The sequence below is a fragment of the Malaclemys terrapin genome, chromosome 7 (assembly GCF_027887155.1).
Source record: "Malaclemys terrapin pileata isolate rMalTer1 chromosome 7, rMalTer1.hap1, whole genome shotgun sequence".
NCBI classification, from domain to species: Eukaryota; Metazoa; Chordata; order Testudines; family Emydidae; genus Malaclemys; species Malaclemys terrapin.
In genome coordinates this window covers 74,166,971-74,194,827 of record NC_071511.1, presented here as the reverse complement: position 1 = coordinate 74,194,827, position 27,857 = coordinate 74,166,971, and the positions used below count along the sequence as shown (strand labels likewise).

Sequence of the window (27,857 nt, the reverse complement as noted above, 5' to 3'; positions counted from 1 at the left end):
AAAAGATGCATTTTAACTTGTCTGAATTAAAGAGAGACAATTGGGGAATTTAGGTGTTATGGTTGAAATGCCATCACAAAATAAATAGTTATTAAGTTTATTGTGTGACACCCTTGTTGATAGACTCTGCAGAGAGGTCAAGCACCGACTGTGCTTAGAGAATGAACTGCATTTTTCAATCCTAAAGGTGATCCTTCTAGAACATAGTTGAGGCACATTGTTAGGGTAGCTGAAGAAACTTATGCTGCTTCTGCTCGTGGTGTATCTGTTCTGTGACTAGATAGAGAATCTGAGTTGTGTCCGGGGTTTATCTATCTAGCACAGGGGTGGGCAAACTTTTTGGCCTGAGGGCCACATCTGGGTGGGGAAATTGCACACAGGACTGAGGCAAGAGGTTGGAGTGCAGGAGGGAGGGAGTGTGGTATGTGTGTGTGTATTTAGGGGGTGTGGTGTGCCGGAAGGGGCTCAGGGCAAGGGGTTGGGGTGCAAGGAGAGGTGTGGAGTGCAGGAGGGGCCTGAGGGGAGGTTGGGGGCTCAAGGCAGGGTTTTGGGGTGCAGGAAGGGGGATCAGGGTAGGGGGTTGGGGTGCAGGTGCAGAGTGCGGGAGGGGGCTCAGGACAGGAGGTTGGGGTGCAGGAGGGGGATCAGAGTAGGGGGTTGGGGTGCAGCAGGGGGCTCAGTGCAGGGGGTTGGGGTGAGGGGTGCAGGAGGGGTTCGGGGTGTGGGCTCCAGCCTGGCGCCACTTACCTGGAGCGGCTCCGGGGTGGCAGCGGCGCCACACTGCTAAGGCAGGCTCCCTGCCTGCCGCTGCTCCGCGCCGCCGAACCTGGAAGCAGCTGGCACTATGTCCCTGCGGCCCCTGGGGCAGAGGGCAGTGTGTGGAGCCCTTTGTTCTCCCCCATCTCCCAGGGGCCACAGGGACGTGGTGCTGGCCACTTCCAGGAGCAGCGCCACGGGGGTGGCAATCCTGTGGGCCGGAACCAAAGCCATGAGGGGCTGGTTCTGGCCCATGGGCTGTAGTTTGCTCACCCCGATCTAGCACCTTTTGGGGAACAAAATATTTCTCCTCATTCACTCTCTTGTAAAATAAAGAAATAAAACATGCATGGCTGAACCTTTTGTTCTTCAGTTTCACTACTTTTGTGTGAGGATTGTAGATGAGAATGGTCTCTGTCACGAGGGTTTGTAGTGATTGTGATACTACTGTTGAGTTTGCCTGTTGTTCCTATTGAGAGTTATCAGACTTGCCTCTTAAATTCCTACACTTTGGGAAGCCCCTTCATTATATTTGGGCAGTTTTTAAATAAAATTGAGTTTGAAGCAGGTTATGAAGGTAAAATAAGCTTTCTTCTCAAATTAGTTTTCCGGATAACTGTGAGAGGGGTTGAGTGGCTTGTCAAGAGCTCATACACTTTACTTATGTGGTTCTGATCTGCTAGCAGCTGTTGACTCTTAGCTATGGTATGCTCCTACAGTAGTTCCTTCCCCGTTTTCCTGTAACAAGAGACTAAGCAAATTAAAAGCGCATGGGCCCCCAGTCATAAATAGGCTTAGCTCAGATCATAGGCTTCAGTTTCATATTTTAAAGCAGTACATACACAGCATACACCTAGAGATTTTTTGACACACAAGTGAGAGGGTAAAATGAAGTTATATAAAAAATGCATCTAAATTATGGTGCACTTTTTCAATAGTGACAATATAAAATACTGATACCGCCAATATGTATCCTAAATTTAACTCCAGCCATGTCAGGCAGGATCTTTAAGCTAATTATTTTAGTGAATGGAAATGGGAAAAAATTTACACTAGTTAAGATATATGCATCTTTTATGGATTTTTTTAATATAGGAAAGGAAATGGACAAACTGTACAGACACTTATACAGGGGAACTGAAATCTGATTTAGCAATAATGCAATTGTCTCTTACCATAAACAACATCAATTTCATAGCATTGAGTATTCTCTGTGGAGTAAATTATCCAGTGTATTTGAGGTGATCTGGTTAGGGAATAGGAATATATATTGTTTCTATAAAAAGTGGCTCCAGTTACCTCCTAACCATCAACATTTCATTGCAAAGAACTGAATATTGCTTTTAAGTATTTTTTTGCCCCCTTAGGATGGTGGCTGTGTATTCTATTAACCTTCACTGTGGATGGAAATGTTTATTTTTAAATGTGTAATTTTCTGTAGAACTTACAAATATACATGTGAATTTGGGTTATAAAATGTGGTCTGAATTTTAAAATGAAAAATCTTGTATTCTTTATAATAAAGTCTAAAACTATATTGAGCAGTTCTTTATCATATTATTTATAATGATCAGTAGAGCAAACTAATATTTGGATAATGGGAATTTGGTTTAATGCTTAAAGCTTAAAAACTGAGTTCTGGGTTCTATTCCTGGTTTTTATATAACCCAGGGTGATATAGTGAGTTAAGTCACTTAGAGTATGTCTTCACAGCAGCTAGACACCTGCGGCTGGCCCATACTAGCTGACTCGGGCTTGTGAGACTTGGGCTGTGGGGCTGTTTCATTGCTTTGTAGACTTCCAGGCATGGGTTGGAGCCTGGGCTCTAGGGTCTTGCGTTGTGGGAGGGTCCCAGAGCTCGGACTCCAGCCCAAGCCCGGAAGTCTACAAAGCACTGAAGCACCTCTGCAACCCAAGCCCCGTCAGCCCGAGTCGGCTGGCCTGGGCGAGCCGCAGGTCTTTCTTTTCTGTGTAGACATCCCTTTACTCCAGAATTTTCAAGTATCTACTAATTTTGAAAGCCTCAATTTTTGGGTGCCTAACTTATGATCTAGAGCCTGACTTTCAGTTACTGAGCTCCCACAGTTCCCTCTGACTTCAGGAAGAGCAAGATTTGCTCCTTAGTGTAAATTTGAGGGTCTTAAGACAAAAAAAAGATTCCCAGTAACTTTAAAAAAATAAGTTGCTATTATTTTCTTTGATCCAATTTACTTACCCAACATGGGAAAAACCCAGAAATAAGAAATGCCTCTTCTATGGGGGTGTAGTAAGGGAGGGCAGTGTTTGCAATTGGATTGACCAACAAAAATTACATTGCTCCATGTATATATGTTCAAACCTTAGTGGAAAAAAATCTTTGTTTTAAAGATAAATTTCTAATTATGCATCAGGTTGTTCAGTGCTCTGGTTTTGTCTGTTTTGTTGACAGCATTTTCCACCTGTGACAGTTAATAGTCTGCAGTAAATAAGAGAAGAAATTGCCTGTGAGGTTAAATTGTTGAAGTATAGTATGTTTCTTCTCTTGGAGGCCAAGGGGAATCCCAAACCTCTAAGCTACTTTCTGTGTAAAGAGAGGAATAGAAGACAGGTTTTAATGTAGAAAGGTGGGATTTACTTAATTAACTGGAAAAAAAATACAGCACCACCAAATCTATTTATTTCACAGTGCCTTGTGTGTTTGACTTGTATAAGTCTGCTCTGAGGTTTTTCCTCACTAGAAAACATAATATCGTTAGATAATTGCATTTCCTCTTGCATTACCAGAAGAGTGATAATTTGCAGTCTGCTTGGTTTTCTCAGGTTTTCTCAGAATCATGACAGGTTTTCTCAGAATTATCACCTGGATTATTAGAGATCAATTAGTTGGGTAACATTTTGACACTGTAAAAGAACATTCTTATCATTAATCCATTTGAGACCTGTTTTTCCATAAAAACCTTGTATTGGTAATTTACTAAAATCTGTATCAGCTTGTACATTAATACTACTGAAAATTTTACTCTAAGAAATTTAGGAGCCTGATTTTTCAGTGAGACTTTAGGTTTACAAATCACTTGGATGCTTTTTTAAAATATTTTATTCAGCTACATTATTTTGTAGTTACCATTTTTTAAGTGTTTACTGTGGCTCTAGAACTTACACATATGCTAGCAAGTATGGCTGTGTTTTATCTTTTTTATTGGAGATTAGAATTTCCAATTCTATATTTCTTTACATTTCTAAACATCTCTATAGACTGCCATCCTATGCTCTGTGGTTGACAGTTAACTTCAGAGCTGTCCAACATACTGTTGTCCACAAAAGCCCTAGTAGAATGTTGTGGAGACCATTTCACTTGATGATGGGAATATAAATAACAGTAGCAAACATTTATTGTAGCTGTTTGTTCTTCATGATGGCTTTGACCAATAACTGATTCCAGCACAATTTCATCTTACAGAACTTGATCAATATCTGTGATGGAACACAAAATATGTTAAAATGTAAATAGAAAATATTTGTTTAAAAAAATAAACTCCTATTGCCTAAGGGTGACTAGAATGATAACACTATACTAATTAACTGCTTTTATTATTAGCCTGAAACATTTCAAAGGTACTTGCTGCACTGATATAAAGAAATATTGCAATCTGCAAATATTCTGTAGAGAGATTCTCCTGACTTTCCCAAACATTTGATACAAAAAGCTTACAACCGTATGTGGTCTTGGACTTTGGTTCTCAACCGGGGTCCGAGGCCCCCTAGGGGGCTGCGAGCAGGTTTCGGGGGGGCCGCCCAGCAGGGCCCAGGGCAGAAAGCTGAAGCCCTGCTGCATAGGTTTGAAGACCAGACTCTGCCCCGCCACCCGAGGCTGAAGCCGAAGCCTGAGCAATGTAGCTTTGCGGTGGCTCCTGTGGCATCAGGCCCCAGGCGATGCCCTGCTTGCTACCCCATAATGCTGTCCCTGACTTTTATGTGCAGAAAACCTGCGATTGTGACACAGGTGGGCCGTGGAGTTTTTATAGCATGTTGCGGGGGGGCCTCAGGAAGAAAAAGGTTGAGAACCCTTGGTCTTGGAGATGCATGTGATTAAAGTTGCTTGGAGTACAATTGAATGAAAAGGTCAGATAATGTTATTGATGTGACAGAATACTTATTGAAAGGTTTCAGGCAAATGTTTATAGCAATGCAAATTGAAGTCTAACAAATCTTTTTAATGAGTGAAAGAAAAGATGGTTTTGAAAAGAGAAAACACTTCTGTTTTCCTTAAGCAATTCTGTTGGGGGCAGGGGGACGGGGCAGGAGGAAGAACCGGAAATCAAGTTGCATAGTTCAGAGAAATAGGCAATGATAGTTGAAAGCAAGTGCTTCTATGCTCACTAGTTAGCCTAGTCTATAAATTGTTAGTGTTTTCCCATTTGACCCCTGGTTTTTCTCTTAGGGCCTTGTGGAGTGGAGTGGAGTGTCCACATCTCCCAGTGACATCAGTAGGATCTGAGTGTGCTTAGCATAGTAAAGGATAAGGCTCTTAATAGCTATGTAGACTTAAGTGTCATTGTAGCCATGTTGGTCCTAGGGTATTAGAGAGACAAGGTGGATGAGGTAGTATCTTCTATTGGACCAACTGTTGGTGAAAGAGAGAAGCCTTTTGAAACACACAGAAGAGCTCTATATGGCTCGAAAGTTTCTCTCTCTCACCAACAGAAGTTGGTCCAATAAAAGATATTACATAACCCACCTTGTATCTCTATGTAGACTTAAATCAGTCTTTACGAAGTACATACAAGCATAATAGTTTACCTCCTAAGCAGATCCACCCAATAATATGGACTATGAAAACTAATAGTTTATTATTTGGGCTTCAAGTAATTGGTCAGCCTACGCATTCAAATGAACTTTTGCTTAAAGATGTGTTGTATCCTTTGATATTTTTGAAATGGAAAAGTGAATATTCCTTATGTGCATGGCTGCTTTCTTTGTCCCAATAACATATTATTCTCAAAGGATTAAATGGATCTTTATGCAGATGGCCAGCGCCATTTAAGTCCTACATTTTAAATCTCATTTTAAGGGCTTAAGTAGGACTTTGGTGGTACATACCCCATGTGCTGACCCTCTGGACAGGAGTAAATGTCATCATCCACTGTGAGAGCATGTTAAAATCCAGGAAACAGCATGAGTAATCTGATTTCATATTCAACTGCATCAGCAGAGATCAATTTATTTTCTTGATGAATAAGGTTGACTGCAGAATTCCAATTGCACTGTCTGATAACTTTACAGATTGAGGTTGTTTGGAACCATAACTGGTGTGTTTGGATACATGTAAATCTCATGGAATTACACTCAATACCGTGCATCTGTGAATGGAAAATTTTATATTGAGATTTTATGTTTGAGCCATTCTTGCCATAAAATGCAAATTTCTAACTATGAGGGTAATTAACCACTGGAACAATTTACCAAGGGATGTGGTCAGGGGTGAAAGTAACTTAAAGGACTTACCAGTACAGCTGAGACCTGAGCAGGGGGCGGGGCCTAAACCAGAAGGGGTGTGGCCTCAACTGCAAGAGGTGGGGCTTTTAAATCACACCCAGAGCTATCAGCTGCAGAGGTGGCTGGGAGCCCTGGGGCTCGGGCAGCGATTTAAAGAGCCCAGGGCTCCCCGCAGCAGCCAGAGCCCCGGGCCCTTTAAATCGCTGCCCGAACCCCGCTACCGGAGCCCCTGGGGTAGCGGTGGCGCCCCAGGGCTCCGGCAGTGATTTAAAGGGCCTGGGGCTCCCAGCCACCGCTACTGCAGCGGAGCGCTGGGCCCTTTAAATCGCCAACAGAACCCCAGGGGCTCCTGGCTGCTGTTGCTACCCCGGGGCTCAGGGCTCTGGTGGAGATTTAAAGGGCCTGGGTCTCCACTGCGGTAGCGGCAGCTGGGAGCCCCTGGCCCTTTAAATCACCGCCGGAGCCCCGCCACTGCTACCTCAGGGCTCTGGCAGCGGGGCTTGGATGGTGATTTAAAGGGCCCGAGGCTCCTGGCCGCCGCTACCTCAATGGAGCCCCAGGCACTTTAAATCACCGCCCAAGTCCTGGGGCTCCCGGCCGTCTCCACTACCCAGGGGCTCCAGCAGTTGGGCTCTGGTGGCAATTTAAAGGGCCTGGGGCTCTGGCCGCTGCTGGGAGCCCCAGGCCCTTTAAATTGCCGGCCTGGGGAAGCCGGTCTGGTACGGCGCACCAGCTCTTGCCGGTACACCAGACTGGACCGGCTTACTTTCACCTCTTGATGTGGTGGAATCTGCATTACTCCAATGAATATTGGATATCTTTCTAAAAAATATACTGTAGATTAGCCACAAGATATGATCTTGATGCAGAGATTACTGGATGAAATTCTATGGCCTTTGTTATGTAGGAAGTAAGATTGGAATAGATGATCAAAAGGGTCCCTTCTGGCCTTAAAAAAAAATCTATGAATTTGGATCCCGTTTTTGCCTGAATTCCAAATTTAAAAATTAAATGATTTTGTTCTGATTTAATGAAACAGACAACATTTTCAGAACCATTTACTTCAAAGGTTCAACTTCTTTCCATTAGACAAAATCCATGCCCTGTCAGTTTTTTGTAGCAAATAATGTAATGTTACAACATTTAATATACCTGCATTGACATGATGACCCACTATATTTCAAATATTTTTGCCATGAAAGGTCTATAAAATATGTCAGGAAACTGAACCAAGATACAGTAACTCCTCACTTAAAGTCGTCACGGTTAACACTGTTTCATTGTTACGTTGCTGATCAATTAGGGAACATGCTCTTGTAAAGTTGCGCAGTGCTCCCTTATAACATTGTTTGGCAGCCGCCTGCTTTGTCCACTGCTTGCATTGAGCATACTTTTAAGTACTTTCCTGAACTGGGGCTGCAGTTTGCAGACCTAACAGTTGGGGTGTGGGAGAAGTTTACTAGTAAACAAATTGTAAAGTTGTAAATTCTATGTAGAAGTAATTACACAATAAACACTAAAAATGACATCACGAGATTTCATTTTTTTCAGTCAAATCAAAATTTTAAGCAAAGTGTAAAATTAAAGACAGTTTTTAAAATATTCTTTGTTTCTAACCATATAATATTGAAATTGTTTATTTTAAATACTCCTCACCACTATCGCTATCCCGCCACGTACTCTGTCATATTATATATTTTTGTGGCACACTAATATATTGGAACTTTGGCTGTCGATTAATCGCAGTTAACTCATGCAATTAACAAAAAATTAATCATGATTAATCGCAATTTTAATCTCACTGTTAAAAAATAGAATACCAATTGAAATTTATTAAATATTTTGGATGTTTTTCTACATTTTCATATATATATTATGTTATATGTTGTAATTGAAATCAAAGTGTATTTTGTTTTTGATTATAAATATTTGCACTGTAAAAATGATAAAAGAAATAGTATTTTTCAATTCACCTCAGACAAGTACTGTCTTTGTTGTGAAAGTGCAACTTACAAATGTAATTTTTTTGTTACATAACTGCACTCAGAAACAAAATAATGTAAAACTTCAGAGCCAATGTAAGACTTCAGAGCCTATGTAAGTCCACTCGGTCCTACTTCTTGTTCAGTCAATCACTTAGACAACAAATTTACATTTACAGATGATAATGCTGCCCTCTTATTTACGATGTCACCAGAAAGTGAGAACAGGCATTTGCATGGCACTTTTGTAGCCAGCATTGCAAGGTATTTACATGACAGATATGCTAAACATTCGTATGCCCTTTCATGCTTCGGCCACCATTCCAGTGGACATGCTTCCATGTTGATGATGATCGTTTAAAAAAAAAAAAAAGTGTTAATTAAATTTGTGACTGAGCTCCTTGGGGGAGAATTGTATGTCCCCTGCTCTGTTTTACGTGCATTCTGCCCTATATTTCATGTTATAGTAATCTTGGATGATGACACAGCACATGTTGTCCATTTTAAGGACACTTTCACTGCAGATTTGACAAAACGCAAAGAAGCTACCTATGTGAGATTTCTAAAGATAGCTACAGCACTTGACCCAAGGTTTAAGAATCTGAAGTGCTTTCCAAAAGCAGAGAGGGACAAGGTGTGGAGCATGCTTTCAGAAGTTTTAAAAGAGCAACACTCCTATGTGGAAACTACAGAACTGAACCACCAAAACAGAAAATCAACCTTTTGCTGTGTTTGTTTTGGTTTTTTTACAGTGCAAATACTTATAATCAAAAATAAATGTAAAGTGAGCACTGTATACTTTGTGTTCTATGTTGTAATTGAAATCAGCATATTTGAAAAATGTAGAAAACATCCAAAAATATTTAAATAAATGGTATTCTATTATTGTTTAACTGTCATTAATCATGATTAATTTTATTTGTGCGATTAATCGCGATTAATTTTATTAATTGCTTGACAGCCCTAGTTGGAACATAACCACTGTAATTTTTTATGTTTTTTCTTATCAAGTGTAGGATTTATATTCAGAACATAAACACTGAAAACAGTTGAAGATTAAATCAGAAAGAACATTTTGTTTGGCAGCTAATGTTAACTGAATATCTTGTTATATTGCTCCCCCAAGTCTGCTTACTTTTATTATTGACCTTCACTCCTGCCTGTTCTTTGGTTCCTCAGAATACCTAAATATAAAGGGCTTCAATTTGATTAGCAATCCTGCTGCATTTGCTTAGAAGCTAGAAGGTCAAAGATAAATCGTAGGTTGCCTCAGTGGTCAGCTCAGCAGACTTTTTGCATCTGTCTCCTCACTAAATTGAAGTAGCTGTGTGGCAGTGTGACAGAATTCTTGCACAAAGCAAAAGTGGCTTACTGGATGAAAATATGCAGTTGCAAGTAATTTATCAATTACTTCAATTTAAAATGGGGCTTGCAGTGCTTTGAGTTTGATTTACAGTGCAGTTTAGTTGGATGAATTCTTAAAATTTGTATTAATGGTTTCTTGCCTTGGATTCTTATATTGGTAAATTGATAATCTACATTCCACTCAGGGAATTGCTTTTTTGTGGTCTTGCCATAAAGAGCTCAAGAAAAAATCCAGTTAATATGCATCATGCCGTAACTAAACCTATTCTTTTTAAAACTACAAAACTTTGTATTTGAAATAAATGTTTCCATAATGTTGCATATTGACCAATTCACTTAAAGCTTCATGTTAGCAAGTACAGATATTAATGAGTCCTCACCATTAAATTAATATTTGATATTTCTGGTTCTGTGTAGAGACAGTTGATGCTCAAGGTGGTTGTACAAATGTCTTCATGTTTTCCCAGTGTTCTAGCAATTTCTATTAATGCTTTGTCTCCATGTTGGAGATTTGAAAGATACTTAAGTGTATATGCATCAGGGCCGGCTCCAGGCACCAGCATTCCAAGCAGGTGCTTGGGGCGGCAATCTGCAAGGGGCGGCAGTCCGTGTGTTTTTGCCACCCCAAGCAGCGTGCCGAATTGCCGTCGCAGACAGCGGGGGCCGTCCGTGTGCGTTACGGTGGCACGCGTGTTTCCGTGGCGGCGGCAATTCAGCAGCAGCTTCTATGTTCAGCTGCCCGCAGCGGCAATTCAGCGGCAGCTTCTGTCTTCCAGAAGCTGCCGCCGAATTGCCGCTGCTACGGAAATGCACGTGCCGCCCTAACGGCACACGGACTTCCCCCGCTGTCTGCGGCGGCAATTCGGTGCGCTGCTTGGGGCGGCAAAAACAGTAGAGCCAGCCCTGATATGCATCATACAATTGAGACATGATTTGTTCATGTGTTGTTTGGACTGAGTAGGGAATGTTGTATTTATTTAGAGAAAATATTTGTGTGTTTTTTAGTCCATCTCCTATCCCCTGCCTTCAGGGAAAAAAAGCTCTGCTCTTGCAATTGAAAACTTGGCTCTGGAATAGGTTCGCGTTCTCAGACAGAGAATGAACTCTAGGGTCTGATTATTTTTTTCAGAGGTTCTAAGCACCTAAACTCAGATTGAAGTCAATGGGAAAATGTGGATCTCTGCACCTCTGAAAATAGGGCCTTTGGCTTGTCATGTGTGGAAGGTGGCTGACCTTACAGCCCTTTTGAGCACCTTGCAGACTAGTCTGGTGTGGGAAGAAAAAGTAGGTGGATTTAAATTGTTTTTGGAAACTAATTAATTAATAAACTGAGACTGTTTAGTGTATGTTAAGATTTGGGTGTACGTATTAATATAGATGTAATTTGAGATTTAGCTCTCCAATAAATTTTTGGGCAGGATATTCAGAAGCATTCATCATTGTCCTAATTCTATTCCAATTGAAGTTCATTGTAAAACTCCCACCAACTTCAGTGGAAGCTTGGTTAGGGCAATGGTGTGTGCTGTTGAAACGCTCACTCTCTATTACTATGGTAATAAGCTTACAGCCATAAAAATGACCTGCTGCTTTATAATTTATAGGGAAGTCCTAAAAGGTTGTTTGTACATTGGTTTGGGGTTTTTTTCATGAAGATTTCATGCTTGCTTTTGATATTATAATCCAGCTAGTTCTGTAGTCATTCAAGGAACCCTCCAGCAATGTAATTTCTTTTAAAATGTGAAACACTTTAAAACCCCAAAAATCTTTCAGATCTTCATTCATCACAATGTTGCAAAAAAAAAAAAAAAAAAAAAAGGCATATATCTCCTTCCCTCCCCTGTTCCTTCCTTCTGCATGCAGGTCTACTTTAATGCAGTTTGGAAGTTTTCTAAATTGATCATTTAATCTTTGGACACTGAAAAAAAAATGAACTAAACTGCATACTGATATTACATTTGGATGCATTTTCATAAACTGATAAACGTAAGGGTTTAGGGCAGAGGTTGGCAACCTATGGCATGCGTGCCAAAGGCGGCACGCGAGCTGATTTTCAGTGGCACTCATACTGCCCGGGTCCAGGCCACCAGTCCGGGGGGCTCTGCATTTTAATTTTAATTTTAAATAAAGCTTCTTAAACATTTTAAAAACCTTATTTACTTTACATACAACAATAGTTTAGTTATATATTATAGACTTATAGAAAGAGACCATCTAAAAACATTAATGTATTACTGGCACACGAAACCTTAAATTAGAGTGAATAAATGAAGACTCCGCACACCACTTCTGAAAGGTTTCCGACCCCTGGTTTAGGGGCTTAGCCGAGGATCACTATAAAAAATAGGAACCTTTTCACTCACTTCCATTGCCTTTGAATCAGGCCCTGAGTTTCTAGAGATGTTTGAGCCTCAGATGAATAGAAGTTTCCTGACCTAACTGTCTCAACATTGCAAAGAACCAAAATGTTTCTCTCATTCTATGTTTTGTATTGCTAAGTGATTTAAAAAAGTATGGCTGCTATACCATATTTTAGATCTGTATTGACAAACTCACTAATAATAAGCCTACAAGATTATGAAATGAATCATAGCATATTCATCCAGTATTTTCACTCATTGTGGGTTTTTTTTCCCCCCCACTTAAATTGCCACTCCAAGACTTCATTTTGTGAAACTCTTTGATTTGAACCAACATTAATTGTGATGAATTCAGAATTATTCTGATTGGAGTGGGCATGGATTTGGGGCTAGTGTCAGGGTTACATCTTTATTCACAAGTAAGTATGGGACCACTGGCTTAGGGAGATGCACTGATTTATATTCTCATCTAACTAGCCTTTGCCCATGAAATCCTTTTTTCCACTTATCGCCATGGAAAAAAGCTCTAATAATGAAGGCTTTATCTTAAATATAAACAATTAGATTGGAAACTCAAAGAAAAAAATATTTTATATACATGAACTTCTTGATTGTAAATATAACTCTCCATTGCTTTAAGAATGGAAAAAAATACTGGAACTGGGAGAAGGAAATAGGAAATCAGTTCATAGATTCTAAGGCCAAAAGGGTCCATTTGATGATTAGCAAGTCTCTCATGTTTAGGAAATCCACCCAAATACTTCTGAAAAGATGCTCTGCGTTGGCCTGAACTCCACTCCATTGAAATCAATGATAAAAATCCCATTTACTTCAGTGGGAAAGTTAGGCCAACACTGAGGACTGCTATTCCAGTGCTTGGCTTTTCCTATACAGGAGCTGTCTGTTATGCTGAATCATGGTTGGCTTTGTGAGGTGGACAGCCATCCATTGAACATTTGGTTGAGATTAACAAATTTATTTGCAACCTAAACATTATTTCAATTTAAATTGAAGAAGAAGAAAAAGTCTAGTGTGCGCATTATTAGTCTTGCCCTGTCTCAGATAAAGGGCACAAACATTAAAATAAAATTACAAGGTTTTAGAGGAAAAACCTTTAACACATACCTAATTTATTTTTATTTTGCTGCTTTGATTTGCTGCTTATACTTGCCTCCTTAGCTCTGCAAGCTCTGTACTTTATTAGTGCCTGCAGTAACACCATTTTAAAATGGGGGGTACAAGTAAAATTTGTTTTCCTGAAGTCCTTGTTTACAGGTTTCTCTTCCCCCCCAACCCTCAGATTAGTGAAACCAGGACTAGAGGCTAACCTTCCCTTCTCTTCCCCCATCCCAATTAATTTTTTTATTGAATAATAATTTCCCAGTAAAATTAATCTGTTCACATTGAATACGCCCTCTTCACATAGTTCTTACGTAAGTCTTTTCTAAATATGAAAAATCTAACCCATTTCAATACTAGAAGGCTGAATTCACCTAAAGCTTTCTGCTTTTGAAGCAGGATTGTCTTTGCGCTATGTGGAAGTGGATGAATAACATTCTGTCACGTTGCATTCCCATTCCCAGCCAATTTTGCTATACTTTAAGAATGGTTTTCAGAAATGAGATCTTAAGCCCCAAGGGCTTCTACTGTATCTGACATCTTTTAGTGAACTTCTTACTCAAGGCATATTGCTTCCAAAGCCCCCTATGTTCTCCCCTCCAGACAAATTGCATTATGTGTTACCAATAACAATGCCATGTCATTTTATAGGAAACCAAATTAAGCAATACAAGTGCAGGTTATTGGAAGCTAGAGGATTCAGTAAAAATAGTATTTTGGTTAACACTGAAAGAATTCATTCACTTAATAGCTAAAAGTATGGAAGTTTCTTTTTATAACTTAGATTTTCATAAATGGATTTCTATATGTCAGTAATAGCCCTCTAGGTAATTTAAAGTAGAGCTTTTCTTGGTTTTGTTTTGTTTCTTAATCCAGAAGAAAGGGTAGCTGGTGGTGTCTTCCGCATGCAATGAAATTTCTGAAGGACAATGTTACATTATTTTCATTCCTAACATGATTATTACAAGTGTAAGTAGATAAAATTCAGTTTTGTCTGGAGGAGTTGGATGGCTGAGGGTATTGGGATTTGGATTTGCAGCTTTTCACTTCTTGGTTCCTAGTGCCAGTCCAGTCCAGATCAGTAACAAAACAAAAACCACAGTCTTTAATATCTGCTAGTCCAGGCAGCCAGTATGTAATGAGTTAGTAGTTTCAGCTGCAATTCCCAGAGGACAGGTTTCTTTTGTTAACATTACAAAATCCTTGTAAATAGGACTAATTGGTGTTCTTGTTGGCAATCTCATCAGACATCCCAAGCCTGGAATAGATATAACAAGCAAATGAATTTTTCACCCCAGACGTGATCTCTACAATTCAGAGTTCAAAAGTATTAATGGTATAACATAGAGAAGCTTGCATTCCTGCTGCCCATGCTGTAGCTCTTCTGTAGATAGATTCTAGTTTCCACGATTGTCAGTCTGGTACCTTTCATGAGCACTAAGTTCATGAAAGAATTTTGAAATGGACGAGCAAAGTAATAACAATATCAGTGTAATCTTCTCCCATCAATATTTGTCAATCCTGAGCTTGGAGAAAAGAAGGTAGACTCCATAATTTGTGCTGCTTTTAAATTCTGCGTTTTAAGTGCAAGGGACAAAGTGTGTGCTAATATTGGTCCCAGTCCTGCTGTTGGATCTGTATGGGTAGACCCTTGTGTTTGTGTGGAATCAGATTGACTCCAATGGGATTCTGCACAAGCCCCTGTGTCCACCCACGTGGCTCCAGGTACAGAATGACATATTGGAAACTTCTGGTTTTTCAGTTCTCAAAAACAAACAAACAAACAAAATTCCCCAAATTTATGGTCTCTTAAAATATTTCGGTGAGTTAATTCATCTCTAATTTAAAATATTGAGTTTGTGTTGGGTTTGCCATTTTCTGAATTTGTAGATGTACATGAGCTCAGATCTGTCTCTTTATGAAATGGTGTATTTAGTCTTGTAGGGATGAGGTTGTTGTCCAAGAAATGCTTTACCAGCTTTTCTGTGGAACAAACATTGGCCTTGGTGCCAGTTTTTAGTTAGCAGTAAGGAAACACGGAGATGGCAGATTCTGGTTGCTAGAAGCAAATAAGGAGTTTATTTCAGTCACTTTGCATTCCCATTCCCAACCAATTTTGCTATACTTTAAGAATGGTTTTCAGAAATGAGATCTTAAGCCCCAAGGGCTTCTGCTGTGGGGAGGGATAGCTCAGTGGTTTGAGCATTGGCCTCCTTAAACCCAGGGTTGTGAGTGCAATCCTTGAGAGGACCACTTAGGGATCTGGGGCAAAATCAGTACTTGGTCCTGCTAGTGAAGGCAGGGGGCTGGACTTGATGACCTTTCAGGGTCCCTTCCAGTTCTATGAGATAGGTATATCTCCATATGTTATCTTTTATATATTAGTCCTTTCTTTCATTTTGTGGTCCATGGTAGCACAAGGGGGCATTTGAGGAGTGGGAGGCAGTGGGACATGTGGTTCTAATTAACCCAGGTTAGGGAATGAGTGAGTCATGCATAGATGAGTAGCTAATTTGGCAGTTGAGGATAACTTACTTTTTATTTATTATCATGTAAGGGATTTGTTATCCACAACTGTCCTCTTACAAGCTCCTGTTATAAACTTACCAATGCTAGAGCAATTGGGGTAGTTTATGTATATTGTATTGCATTTTGAAGGAACTAACCATGGCTAGGTTGAGGAGTAGTTGTAGATGATCTGTATATTACAAACCAAATAGAATGAAAAAGAACTAGTGAAACATATGCCCTTTGTTACATTGACCACTTTGTTTGTATTTTGTATGCCTTTTCCTCACTTGTCATCTGCCTTTTTTCATTTTAGGATCCAATCCTGCAAACAAACATGTAACTTTTCTCACCTGAATAGTCCTACTGAAATCTGTGGGGAATACTTCTCTGAGAAAAATTAGAGGTGTTTCTAGGGGCAGGGACTGTCTTCCTGTATGTCTTTACAACTCCTGGTATATTTTGGGTGCTTTTGCAATATAAATAATAATGTAGTGGAGGAAAAACAGAAAAATATATTTATAGGTTTTTTTTAACAGATTTCTCTGAACTTCTAGTTCTAAGGGCACCTATTTCTAAGGAAACTGATAACATATTAAAAGGTTTAGTGGCTTGGAGGACTGAAGATTACAAGGAGATCTGAAGTTTTAGTTGTGTACCATTATCTCATTAAGGATTTTTTTCCCTTTAAAATAAGGATGGTAGTATTCTTGCATTTAATTAATCAACCAAAATAATTTTTTGTTTGAGCCACTTAATACTAGTGGGATTAAATTAACCCCACTCTGGAGGGCCAGTGCAAGGCTATCTGCACCACTTAAACTCTGTAGAGGTTCCCCAAGGCTGTCCACTGGCTGAGCAACCATGCAAGTATGCCTCATGCCCCCAAGGTGCTACTGAAAAGATCTCTGCACTCAGCCTGCATAGACCAGCATGTAAATACAACACTGAGGGCAGGCCAGGGGAAGGCTGTATATCCACATCCCATACAAATGCTGTGGAAGGTCTGTGGTTTCGAGCTTGTAGACTGGAATAATGGCTGTGGAGGGGCCTTGGAACCTGACACTTAGTTGTTGGATGAATTTTTTTTTTCTCAGTCTCTCTACTTCATCTGCTTAAGGCTAACGTATTTGGGCTTTATGCAGGCAAAGTGGATTTTAACTAGTCTGTGTAAGTAGTACTAATTGATAAGGAGAGAAAATTATGTAACTAACCTCTGATTTACAGCCCTCTTTGAACAGAGAAATCACATTTGTTTTCCATGTTACTTTTCAACTTAAATGAGTGTGACACTTTTATCTTATTAAACATCTAGAGAAGCCTCTATTACTTTCAAAATCCAATCAGATCACTGTTATTAAACAGCTTAATTATTACTCTGTGTGCCATTGAAACTAATTCAATCACTTTTATATCTTTCTTTTTATTCAGATTGTTTGAAGGGCGGTCACCAAGGAAGCCTGAGAAGCTTAAAACCCTTTTCTGCTACTTTAGAAGAGTCACAGAAAAAAGTATATCCTCTTATTAGTTCATTTCTTTTGAATGCTGTGAAAAATGCAGCTTAGTTTGAGCTGCAAAGCAAACACATAAAGAATGTATAATAAATGGAAAAATCTGTAGCAATACAATGTTATGGAGAAGGTTTTGAACAAAGAAGTCAAGAAATTGAAAATACTGGTTCCCACAGGAACTGTAGCTTTGCACTGAGGTACAGAATATATAAAGTGTTGAATTATTATGTAAGATGCTAACTGCCATGCACATGCGCACGCGTGCTCTCTCTTTCTCACACACACTTACTTTAACACTTTGTGTATGTGTATGTGAGAGGATGCAGTATAGTTGTAGCTGTGTCGGTGCCAGGATATTAGAAAGACAAAGTAGGTGAGGTAATAATTTTTATTCGATAAAATTCTGTTGGTAAGAAAGACAAGCTTTTGAGCCACACAGAGCTCTTCTTCAGCTAGGAGTACCTTTCCCACACCTGAAGAAGAGCTCTGTGTGGCTCGAAAGCTTGTCTCTCTCACCAACAGAAGTTGGTCCAATAAAAGATTTTTACCTCGGCCACTTTGTTTCTCTAATATGCGAGAGCATAGCAGTTAGTAGAATATTCAGTAATTGAAATATATATATTATCTTAATTATTCCATATGCTGCTAACTGCCATTCTCTTTCTTGTCCATAAAAAGAGAGAGAGAGCACTCACGCACATAGCAGCAGTTAGAAGCATATAAATACACACTCACTGTCAAAATAATGGTTTCCAGGGAACTATAACTTTGAATTTACTGGCTTAAGTGCATCCAAAATCTCAGCTCTGATATTGCAATAATGCAGCTTTTTTCATTTTTCCCCAAACACTTCTATCCCCTTCTTCCCCCAAAAGCTCATAAGAGAGCTGACCCACGTTTAAAATAAACCCACTAAATGAGCAACCCAGCGAGATATTGGGCTCCCTTAACTCCCGTGGAACTTAATTGGATTTTAAGGCATGCAGCCACCTAGCAGGATGATGCTCAGAATGCATTTGTGTAGCTGGACACTCCAGTAAGATTATATAAGCTATCTGAGATTCAAGTTAATATATCAAGTGTGCTTAATCGAAGCTTCTTACATTGTCATGGGGTTGCACATTCACATAAACTTGTAAAAATACATGTATATGGCTGAGCACTCATTGTAATAAACATGTACCTATAATGCTCTAGTTGTATGCATAATCATTAAGGCCGAGATTTAATCATGGGTATTTTTAGTAAAAGTCATGGACAGGTCAAAGGCAAAAAACAAAAATTCACGGCCTGTGACCTGTCCATGACTTATAGCGTAAATACCTCTGATTAAATCTATGGGGGGAGGAAAGCCCTGGGCAGCCAGTGGCAGCTCTGGCCACTGCTGGAGGAGGGAGGAAAGTCCTGGGCAGCTAGCGGTAGCTCTGGCTGCCCCAGGTTCACTGCTGGGAGCCCCTGAGCTGTGGCTGCTCCTGCCACCCCTGGGACTACTGCTCAGGTGGTCCCCGGGGCCAGCCGCATCAGCCACTGCCCGGGGCCGCCACAGCAGCGTCTGGTGCGACTGCCTGCAGGGCCATCCAAGCAGCTAGCTGCAGAGCTGCTCCAGCAGTGGACGGTGTGGCTATCCCAAGGCCACCCAAGCAACTGGCCTCAGGGCCAGTTGCTCGAGTAGCCCTGGGGTCAGCCATACCAGCTGCTGCAGAATCCCTGACTTCTGTGACCTCCATGACAAACAGAGAGCCTTAGTAATCATTCATATAATATATATCTTAATTATATCTGAAGTATCATATCTTGGTCTGGTGTTAAAGAATTTCTGATGGCATACTCCATATAAACATCATGATGTTTTCTACTCTTAAAACTTTATTTTAGAAAATCATTTGTTCTAACATGTAAAGAATACTAATTTTCCTTCATAACTAACTCATACCAAGTCAGAAGCATTTGTTTTTTTAAAAAGACATTTTTAAGGTATTCAGGTGCAAAATGGCATTTAAAAAACTACTTCCATACTTGGGCCTAAAAAAGGTTCCCGTTTTATCTGACTCAGTCATTCTTTTGACTTATTCTTCCACCATGCAAACTAGTAGTACCACATCCTATCCTTAATATACCCACCAAAGTCTCATTGATGTCAATAGATGTTATTCACACAGGTCAAGAGTAGAATGTGACCCGTGCATGTAACTTTTTGTGTATAGGTAATTGCATTTTTACACGTGAGTGAAAAGATGTTTACATGCAAACTGAATTACAGCAACCTCTTACTTCTAAGTTATACAGCTGCTCCGCCTCTTTCTAGATACTTAAAATCAGTTGGGATTATGTTCTATGTAACGGGTTAATTGGAATTTTTTACAATATAATTCCAAATAATATTTAATGGGATTCTCAAATGTTCTTCCTTGAATTAGTAACTTATATTTCACTTTCAAACAGACCCTGTCTCTCCCCCCGCCCCCCCCCCTTTTTTTTTCTCTCTGTATAATGATTTAAGACTGAAGTAATTTAGCTCTGGAAATGAGTGGAAATTAAATGTTTAATTCCCCAGCCCTTTTCTTATAAATAGTAATTGAGTTCCTTGTAACAGAATACATTGGAGTATATGTAAACCAAAGCTTAGTACTCAAAGTGTATGCTTAATTTGTGAAACGTCACCTCCATAATATCACAGAACCCTTGTGGGGAAACACTTGATTAATACAAGACCTTCTCTCTAAAAAATTAAGCTAACCTTTTTTTTGTAAAAGTCTTTATAGCCTCATAAAATTTCTAACAGTATTACAGGAATATTTAACACTTTCTGGGGAATATGTTATGCTTTGCACAAAAGTAAGAGTTCTTAGAGAATAGAGGTTTTAAAATATGTTTTTATTGAAATGACACCACCATTGTCTCTAATAGTTTCTAATCTCTTACTCTAAGAATGCTTTTCCATAGAAAACAGGGAATTTCTTTCTAGACAAAGAACAGATTGAATAAAATAAGTTTCTTCCAAATATTCAAAAACTGATTTTTTTGTTGCTGCAACTAAAACACATTTTTAGTGAAATAAAAGGAAGTCACAGAAATAGAGGTAATCTCTTATAATATGCATCTATTAGTGACACATCTTTTTTTCTGTTGAGGGCTGGAGCCCTCCAGGAATCTTCCTATTTCCTATCTCATATGCTTCAAGAGATAATGAACTTCCTTCCTCTGGAATCCATCAGTCCTTCATGTTAATTAGTTACGGTTCTTGGTTGAAAACATAGGGTGCTGCCCTACTACAAGCATGTAGTGCTTCATGACCTGCTCACTGAAGCCTGCTCAGCGTCTGAACTCTGATTTTTTCCTATGGCAACACATTCTGCTCTCACCTGAGCTACCAAGCCAGTCTGATGATGATTAAAGTTTAAGTGGAATAGCTGAGAAACAACATGTCATACCCCCACTTTACTTCTGCTGGCTGATAAAAAGAGAAATAGATGTAAAAAGAAGTGGAGACAAGGAGGTGAAAGTTTGATCATCATATATATTTCCTTCAGTTTGAACACTAGCCCTGTCAGTGAGGAAATCAAACTTAAGTTTTCCTTTTAGGAGAAACAAACATTTATTTTAACGAGCATTTTTATTTTAAATTGGTTTTAAATGTTCCTGAGTAAGAACCACATGTGTTGTAGCCTTAGTTTCTGAATGATTTTAAGTGGTGAGCTTTTAAAACTTGAAATATACAGCTGATAATTTGTTTCACTGTTTTTTTGTTGTTTTTTTTTAAATAGAACCGACTGGATTAGTAACGTTTACAAGACAAAGTCTTCAAGACCTTCCAGACTGGGAAAGGTAAGTTAAACACATCTCTCAGTGTGAGTAATTGTTTTACTTTGTTGTGATGACTTAAGGCCTTATGCAACTCCCAATAAAGTCATAGACTCCTAGTGACTTCATTGGGAGTTGGGTCAGGCTCTTAATCATTACAAGGGACACTATTTTGTATGGATCTTTGTTATTTTTATTCATCGAGTCTAGAAAAAATATCAGCTGAACCGATGCAAAAGCAAAAAGGGAGTTGTTTCAGTCTTCCGTAGAAGTAGATAATTTTGTCAAAAGTGCTAAAATTTTGTAAAATAAATTTCTAACTTGAGCATATTTATGTGCTTCAGTTACCTCATTTCATTTTGTTTGTTCATGATTTAAATGAATATTTAAACAGTGATATTTCCATGAAAATTTGCAAGTATATATGTGGGGATGAGGTTAGCCTGGGTGTGATGGTTCATCTGAAGCAGCAATGACAGGAACTCTGATGCAATATGGCTGACAGCCAGCATGAAAAATTTGATTTGTTAGCTTTTTCATTGGCTAGTGCCATGTCATCAGCAAACAGGCCAAGTAAAATGGTGGCTGCTTGTCTGGGAATGTGAAGTTTTAGATTTAAGCGAAGTTTTTGGATGTTGGAGTTTTGGGGCTGGGAAGAGAGGCAAGAAATTGGGGAATTAGGTGTGTAACCCTAGAATCAAAATCTGTAGATTTAGGATTATAGATATAAATACTAGTTAAGATTTAACATTATATATTAAATTTGTATCCAAGACTGTAAATAGCACAGTGTAGAATTACTGGCTATTCCATGCTCTTTCTTTTTTTAGACTTACTTTAATAATTGGTGTTTATTAAAAAAAGAAAAATCTTATAACTGTAGTAGTTATAATAGTTACTATCCCTAAAATGTGCTAAAATAACTAGTGTGTACATTCACTTTTAATTTACTTGCTATACAATGCATATTAACTATAATCTAAAAAATGCACCCTTGTTAGACACATAAGGTCTGATACTGTGTCTTGCAAATAGCATGTCATGGATTTCTTGTTAGTTTTACCAGTTCTTAAATATACTATAGTTAGTATATGATAAATGGATCCCCAAGCCCTAAAGGGCATACAACAAAAGTTATTTTAGAAGGTAATCCCATGAAAGTAGTTACTCAGGGTAGGAGCTGACATTGCATTCCCTTGGCACTCACTGCTTGAGTAATTTTGTGCTGTCTCTTGCAAAGAGATTGATTTCTTGAGGTGATGGTGGCACAGTGAATTGTAAGGAAAAAGCACTTAGCTTGCTCTGGTTTCAGGATAAATATGCAATGATTACTGAGAAAGACTTTGAGGTATGACAAAGGAGAATTAAGCCACCATTTAAAAAAGATGAGTCAATTCAGAATGCAGAATCCTTGAATTGCAGAAGTAAACAGGTATATATGTGCTGGGCAGAAAAGATGCTGGCATTTTGGGGTCTAAAACATTTTTTAAAAATCTATTAGTATAAGTCTCAGAGTACATCAATTCATGCATGTTTAGTAATAACAGAGTACACATGCTTCTCCTAGTCTTCCAGGAAACTGCATACCCTTACCATTGTATATGTCAAGGGTCAGATCTTCAGCTGGTGTAAATCAGTTTACCTCCATTGACATTGACTGGTGCTTTGCCAATGTACTCAGATGAGGATCTGACCCCAAATTATTTTTCCTAATCTGTCTAAATGTTCTGTAAAATGATTTTGTCATATTAACATACTGCTTCTTTGCTCTATCTGTGTAACTACTATTTAGGGGTATAAAATATGTAATTGTATGCTATTAAAGGTTTTAAAATTGGTGATTGAGGATATAGACATGTTTCACATTAATCTCAGTGGGAGCTGAATGGCTAATTTTTTTTTTTTTAACAGAAAGGTGAAACATCATTTTATTTCTTGTTTGTTAAAGTGAGGAATCTAAGCCATCACTGATATGAATGTACATCAGTTTATGTACTAGCTTCTCGTACAGAATATTCTGTTTCTTAATATCCTGCTCAAGTAGAGAGTAGATTTATGTCCCTTGTAAATCTATTAATGGATGATTGTAACTAATACAGCTTAATTTAAACCTCTCTTTTTTTTTTTTTTTTAAATTCCACTATATTATGGTTAACTGTCAGTGACTTTCTTCAGTAAGTCAAAAGATTTAATACCATTATTAAAAGTATATGGCAGATTAGAATATTCTGTCCACAACACTGGTGATCAATCCATAAAATTAAGTGATTATTTTAATTTTACAATTCTGGATGGAAATTAATGATCAAAAATGATCATTCTGAACAAAGTAAGTCCAAATTTGTGAAAACCCAAAGAGTAGTTGTGAGCTGGAGAGTGTAGTTCAGCAGAAATAAAATGGCAGCGAGCAACAGGATTTTTCAACAGCAGCAAATCTTTATCAGCATAGATCAAAATAAATTACCATTAGCATAAAACAACAACAAAAAGATCCCCCCAGGTGGGGTTCACTCAGGCTATGGCTATACTCCAGCTTAAATCAACATAAATTATGTTGCTCAGGGGTGTGAATTAGCCACACACACACCAAGTGACATAATTTATGCTGATTTAAGTGCTGGTGTGGACAGTACTATGTCTATGGGAGAAGCTTTCTTGCCAACAGAACTGTCGCCACTCATGGAGACTGGAGTAATTAAACTGATGGGAAAGCTCTCTCCCGTCGCCTTAGAGTGGCTACACATATTGTTTATTGCAGCCGCTGTAAGCTCTCTAGTGTAGCCATAGCCTCAGTACCTGTGTGGAGCCCTGCTTTCCAACAGACATTCCTCTCTTCTGTTTTTCCAGCATTCCTGCTTATGTAGCTGTTCACATGAGTTACTGTGTAACAGAAAGGAAAAGGGAAGCTGTAGTTAATCTTTTGTGTACTGGGGCACAGGTGGTGCCCCTGCACTCAGCGACATCTAGGAGTATCAGAATTCTAAGCCCAGATCTGCTGTTCTCTTGTTCTGTGGCCTTGGGCGAGGAACCTAACTTCCGTTTCACCATCTATAAAATGGGAATAATAAAACCCAATTCACCAAGTGGTAGTGAGGATTGACTGATGTGATCATAGGGAGCGGATATCACTGGATGGAAAGTACTATGTAAATGCAGAGTATTCATTTTCTTCACCTCCCACTTCCCTAACTCATAGCTGACTTTTTTCACGTTGTGCCAAATTCTACTCTAAGTTATCCTGGTCTTAGTTGTATATCTGGAATATCCCTTTGGAAAGCAAACAAAGCTTTTCATTGAAGTCAATGGAGTTACTTTGGATTTACACTAATGTAACTGAGAACATAATTTTGTTCATTTATTTTTTTGCAGATTTTTATAATGGAGGCTTTTACATTTGGTGATGTAGTTAATTGATTCTCTGTAAGGTAATACTGTATCTATATATATTTTTAAAATTATAGATCTCATAAAAAACTGACCAGATTGTATGTCACATATGAGGGCACTATAGAAAGCAATGGACGTGGTATGCTACAGGTAAGTGTCTAATAAAAATATGGCTTTATGCTGTGCTTTTGGCCCTGCTTTTGATGACTGGGTAGTTTAGCAAAGCTATTCATATACCTCCTTGGTTTTTGTTTTTTTGTTTTTAAGTAGTGATATTATACCGGATAAAAGAAACAACAAAACTGATCATTTTGAAAGCCTTAGTAGTGTCAATATTCCCCAACTCACCTTGTTTTTCACATGTGTCCCTGTTTCCAAAACCATTTGACAGAAAATCACAAGACCTGGACAGCTTCAGGTCCTTCAGTTCAGACATGGATTGAAGATTGACAGGAGAGGAGTTTCCAGGGTATGATCTTGACAGGGTGTCACAGTTTTCAGTTTATTTTTTAAAAGCTGTTGCTGTGCCCCATCTGGTGACCAGTTCAGTAGTTCAAGAGGCTCTTTCTGCTGCCAGCATAGTTGTTTTGGTCTGAGAGCCAGTCAGCTAAAACTGATTGATAAGCAGACTGTCTCCTCCATATCCATAAAGAAATATTTAGTTTTGTTTGAAGGGGTGACAAGTTTAGCTTTTAGAGTTTAGTATAAAATTTTGTGTTCTGTCCTTTTTATCAACTTACATTATCCTGTCATTTGAAGTTGCTTTTAGTTCTTGCAATCCCACTTGAAAAGGGGAAATACAGTCCTTGCCTAGGGGAGAAAATAGATCCATAAAGTTTGTAACTGGAACTACAAGGTTGCTGGATAATATCTGGGAATGTGTTCAACGGGGGATCTCCATGTGGTTTGGAGTCCTCCACAGAATTTTCCACGGGGAGTGACCCTTTAAAAAGGTCCTAGCAACTCCTGCTTACCAGCACTAGTGGCCAGATGGAGTCTGGAAAGTCTGTCCTGCTCCTGTGGAGCAGCGCTAGGGAGGTGGTGCCTTTATCGCCTCAGAGGCTCCAGGGTTGTCAGCTGTTCCATGCTGATTCACACCTGACACCTGCAGTGATGCATTCCTGCAGAGTTTAGGAAACCCTCCGGGCCCCAGTGGCCTCCCAGGAGGAAGGGGGCATCATTACATGTGTTGTCTGAGCGCATTATGAAAATTGTGCAAGAACATAAGAACAGCCATATTGGGTCAGACCAAAGGACTATCTAGCTCAGTATCCTGTCTTCCGACAGTGGCCAATGCCAGGTGCCCCAGATGGAATGAACAGAACAGGTAATCATCAAGTGATCCATCCCCTGTCGCCCACTCCCAACTTGTGGCTAACAGAGGCTAGGGACACCATCCCTGCCCATCCTGGCTAATATCCAGTGTGTGTGTGTGTGTGTGTGTGTGTGTACACACTGTTTACTGTATATAAAATCTTGTGTGCATATACGTACATATATATACACACACATATAAAATATAATAAACAGAAATCAATAATGCAAAGTAGAAGGGGGGAGATGAAATATATAAATATAAAAAGGTATGTGCCCAGGGTTACTCTTTCTATGGGACAGCAAATATTAAGAGTGCACAGAAGATAATGGTTTGCTAGGTTAACAAATGCACAACAGGATGGTTCCCAAACATTTATACTTCTATAAATTCCCTGTGTAACCATATGAACTTATTAGTGTTACCCTTATCTCTCCTCACCTCCCTCCTATTTTTTGTCTTGTCTTGAATTTAAACTGTTAGGCTCTTCAGAGTAGGGAGAGACCATGTTCTACCTTTTTGCTTGTACAGCAGCTAGGACAATGGGCCCCTGATCCTGACTGGGGGTCTTTGGGTGCTACCACAGTATGCACATAATACTATTATTCTTCAAATTATCAATAATAATAGTAAATTAACTAGTTATTCCAGGCAGCTCTAAGATATTTTAGTTGTTAACCAGTAGGCATTAGTGCTGCTCCAATATTAGCCACAAGCAGACACATGATACTGTACCCAATGATGTGACCCAGCACGGCATATCGTGTGTCTCAAGTGAGAGCATTACCACAAGTAGATTGCTGATATTTTAACATGAGGAAAATTCTTCTCCTTGAAGCCCTTCGTACTTTCATTAAATCCGAGCAGCCAGAATCTGCATGGAGATGATAAACTTAAAAACTACACAGAAATATTAATTTTTCTTCCTTCTCCTTAGTCACCCATCCTGTAACCCCAGGAGGGAGGAGGAAATTATGCTGATACTTTTATAATGCCTTTTATGTATTGTATAAATTTACACGCAGTTAAAACAAATATACCCTGAGGGGTGGTGGTATTCCCTTTTTCTAGCTATTTAGCTTTTTACGTCTGAATAAACAGAGCAGGTAATCCGTCTGCTTGGATTAAGAACTCTGACAAAAGATTTTGGAGAATTTTCATCTGAGTTTTATGTATCACAGTCACTTTTAGCAACACCTCAACCGCTAACTGTCTATCAACATTTTCATCATAAGTTTCAGTAGGGATTTGTTGTTATTTTGGCTAGTTGTTTCAAAGCCTTGCCTTTTAGAGGTTAAAAATCACTTTAGACTTGACACTTAATATGAGTTTGTGGTCCAAGGGGATTTATTTCTTCTGCCCCCCTCTCATTTTGGTTGAACTCTTATTATCTATTATGAATTCAGTTGTCTTAAGAGAGATGTGGAAAAATATAGTGGCATTTGAAAGATTAGGATGGAATAGCATCCTTTTTTTTATAAAAAGAACAAAACTATAAATTATATGCTGGTCACTAATTTATAATGTAGACTCATAGGCTTTAAGGACAGGGGGGACCATCATGATCATTCAGTCTGACCTGCACACTGCAGGCCACAGAACTTCATCCACCCACACCTGTAATAGATTCATAACCTGTGGCTGAGTTACTGAAGTCCTCAAATCATAATTTAAAGACTTCAAGTTACAGAGAACCCACCATTTGCTCTAGTTTAAACCTGCAAGTGACCTGTGCCCCATGCTGCAGAGGAAGGTGAAAAAACCCCAGGGTCTCTGCCAATCTGACCTGGGGGGAAATTCCTTCCTGACCCCAAATAGTGGCAAGACCCACCATCCAGACACCTGGGATAGAATTCTCTATTGCAACTCAGAGCCTTCCCCATCTAGTGTCCCATCTCTGGCCTTCGGGGATATTTGCTACTAGCAGTTGCAGATGGGTTACATGCTATTGTAGGCAGTCTCATCATACCATCCCCTCCATAAACTTATCAAGCTCAGTCTTGAAGCCAGTTAGGTTTTTTGCCCCTACTGCTCCCCTTGGAAGGCTGTTCCAGAACTTCACTCCTGTGATGGTTAGAAATCCTGTCTAATTTCAAGCCTAAACTTGTTGATTGCCAGTTTGTATCCATTTGTTCTTGTGCCCACATTGGCTGTTAAATAACTCTTCTCCTCCCTCGTATTTATCCCTCGCTTGTATTTATAGAGAGCAATCCTATCGCCCCTCAGCCTTCTTTTGGTTAGGCCAACTAAGTTGAGCTCCCTGAGTCTCATCTTATATTGG

General features: G+C 39.2%; 1 protein-coding gene across 2 annotated transcripts in view; it reads left to right on the top strand.

Annotated features, from left to right (window-relative positions):
• PARG (poly(ADP-ribose) glycohydrolase) overlaps nt 1-27,857 on the top strand; it is a 115,354-nt gene that overhangs the window by 60,408 nt on the left and 27,089 nt on the right. For both annotated transcript variants that reach the window (XM_054035358.1, XM_054035357.1), the window contains exons 10-12: nt 16,994-17,073; nt 20,838-20,898; nt 24,336-24,411. In XM_054035358.1, coding sequence (XP_053891333.1) covers nt 16,994-17,073; nt 20,838-20,898; nt 24,336-24,411 — 217 coding nt within the window. The remainder of the gene's footprint in view (nt 1-16,993; nt 17,074-20,837; nt 20,899-24,335; nt 24,412-27,857) is intronic.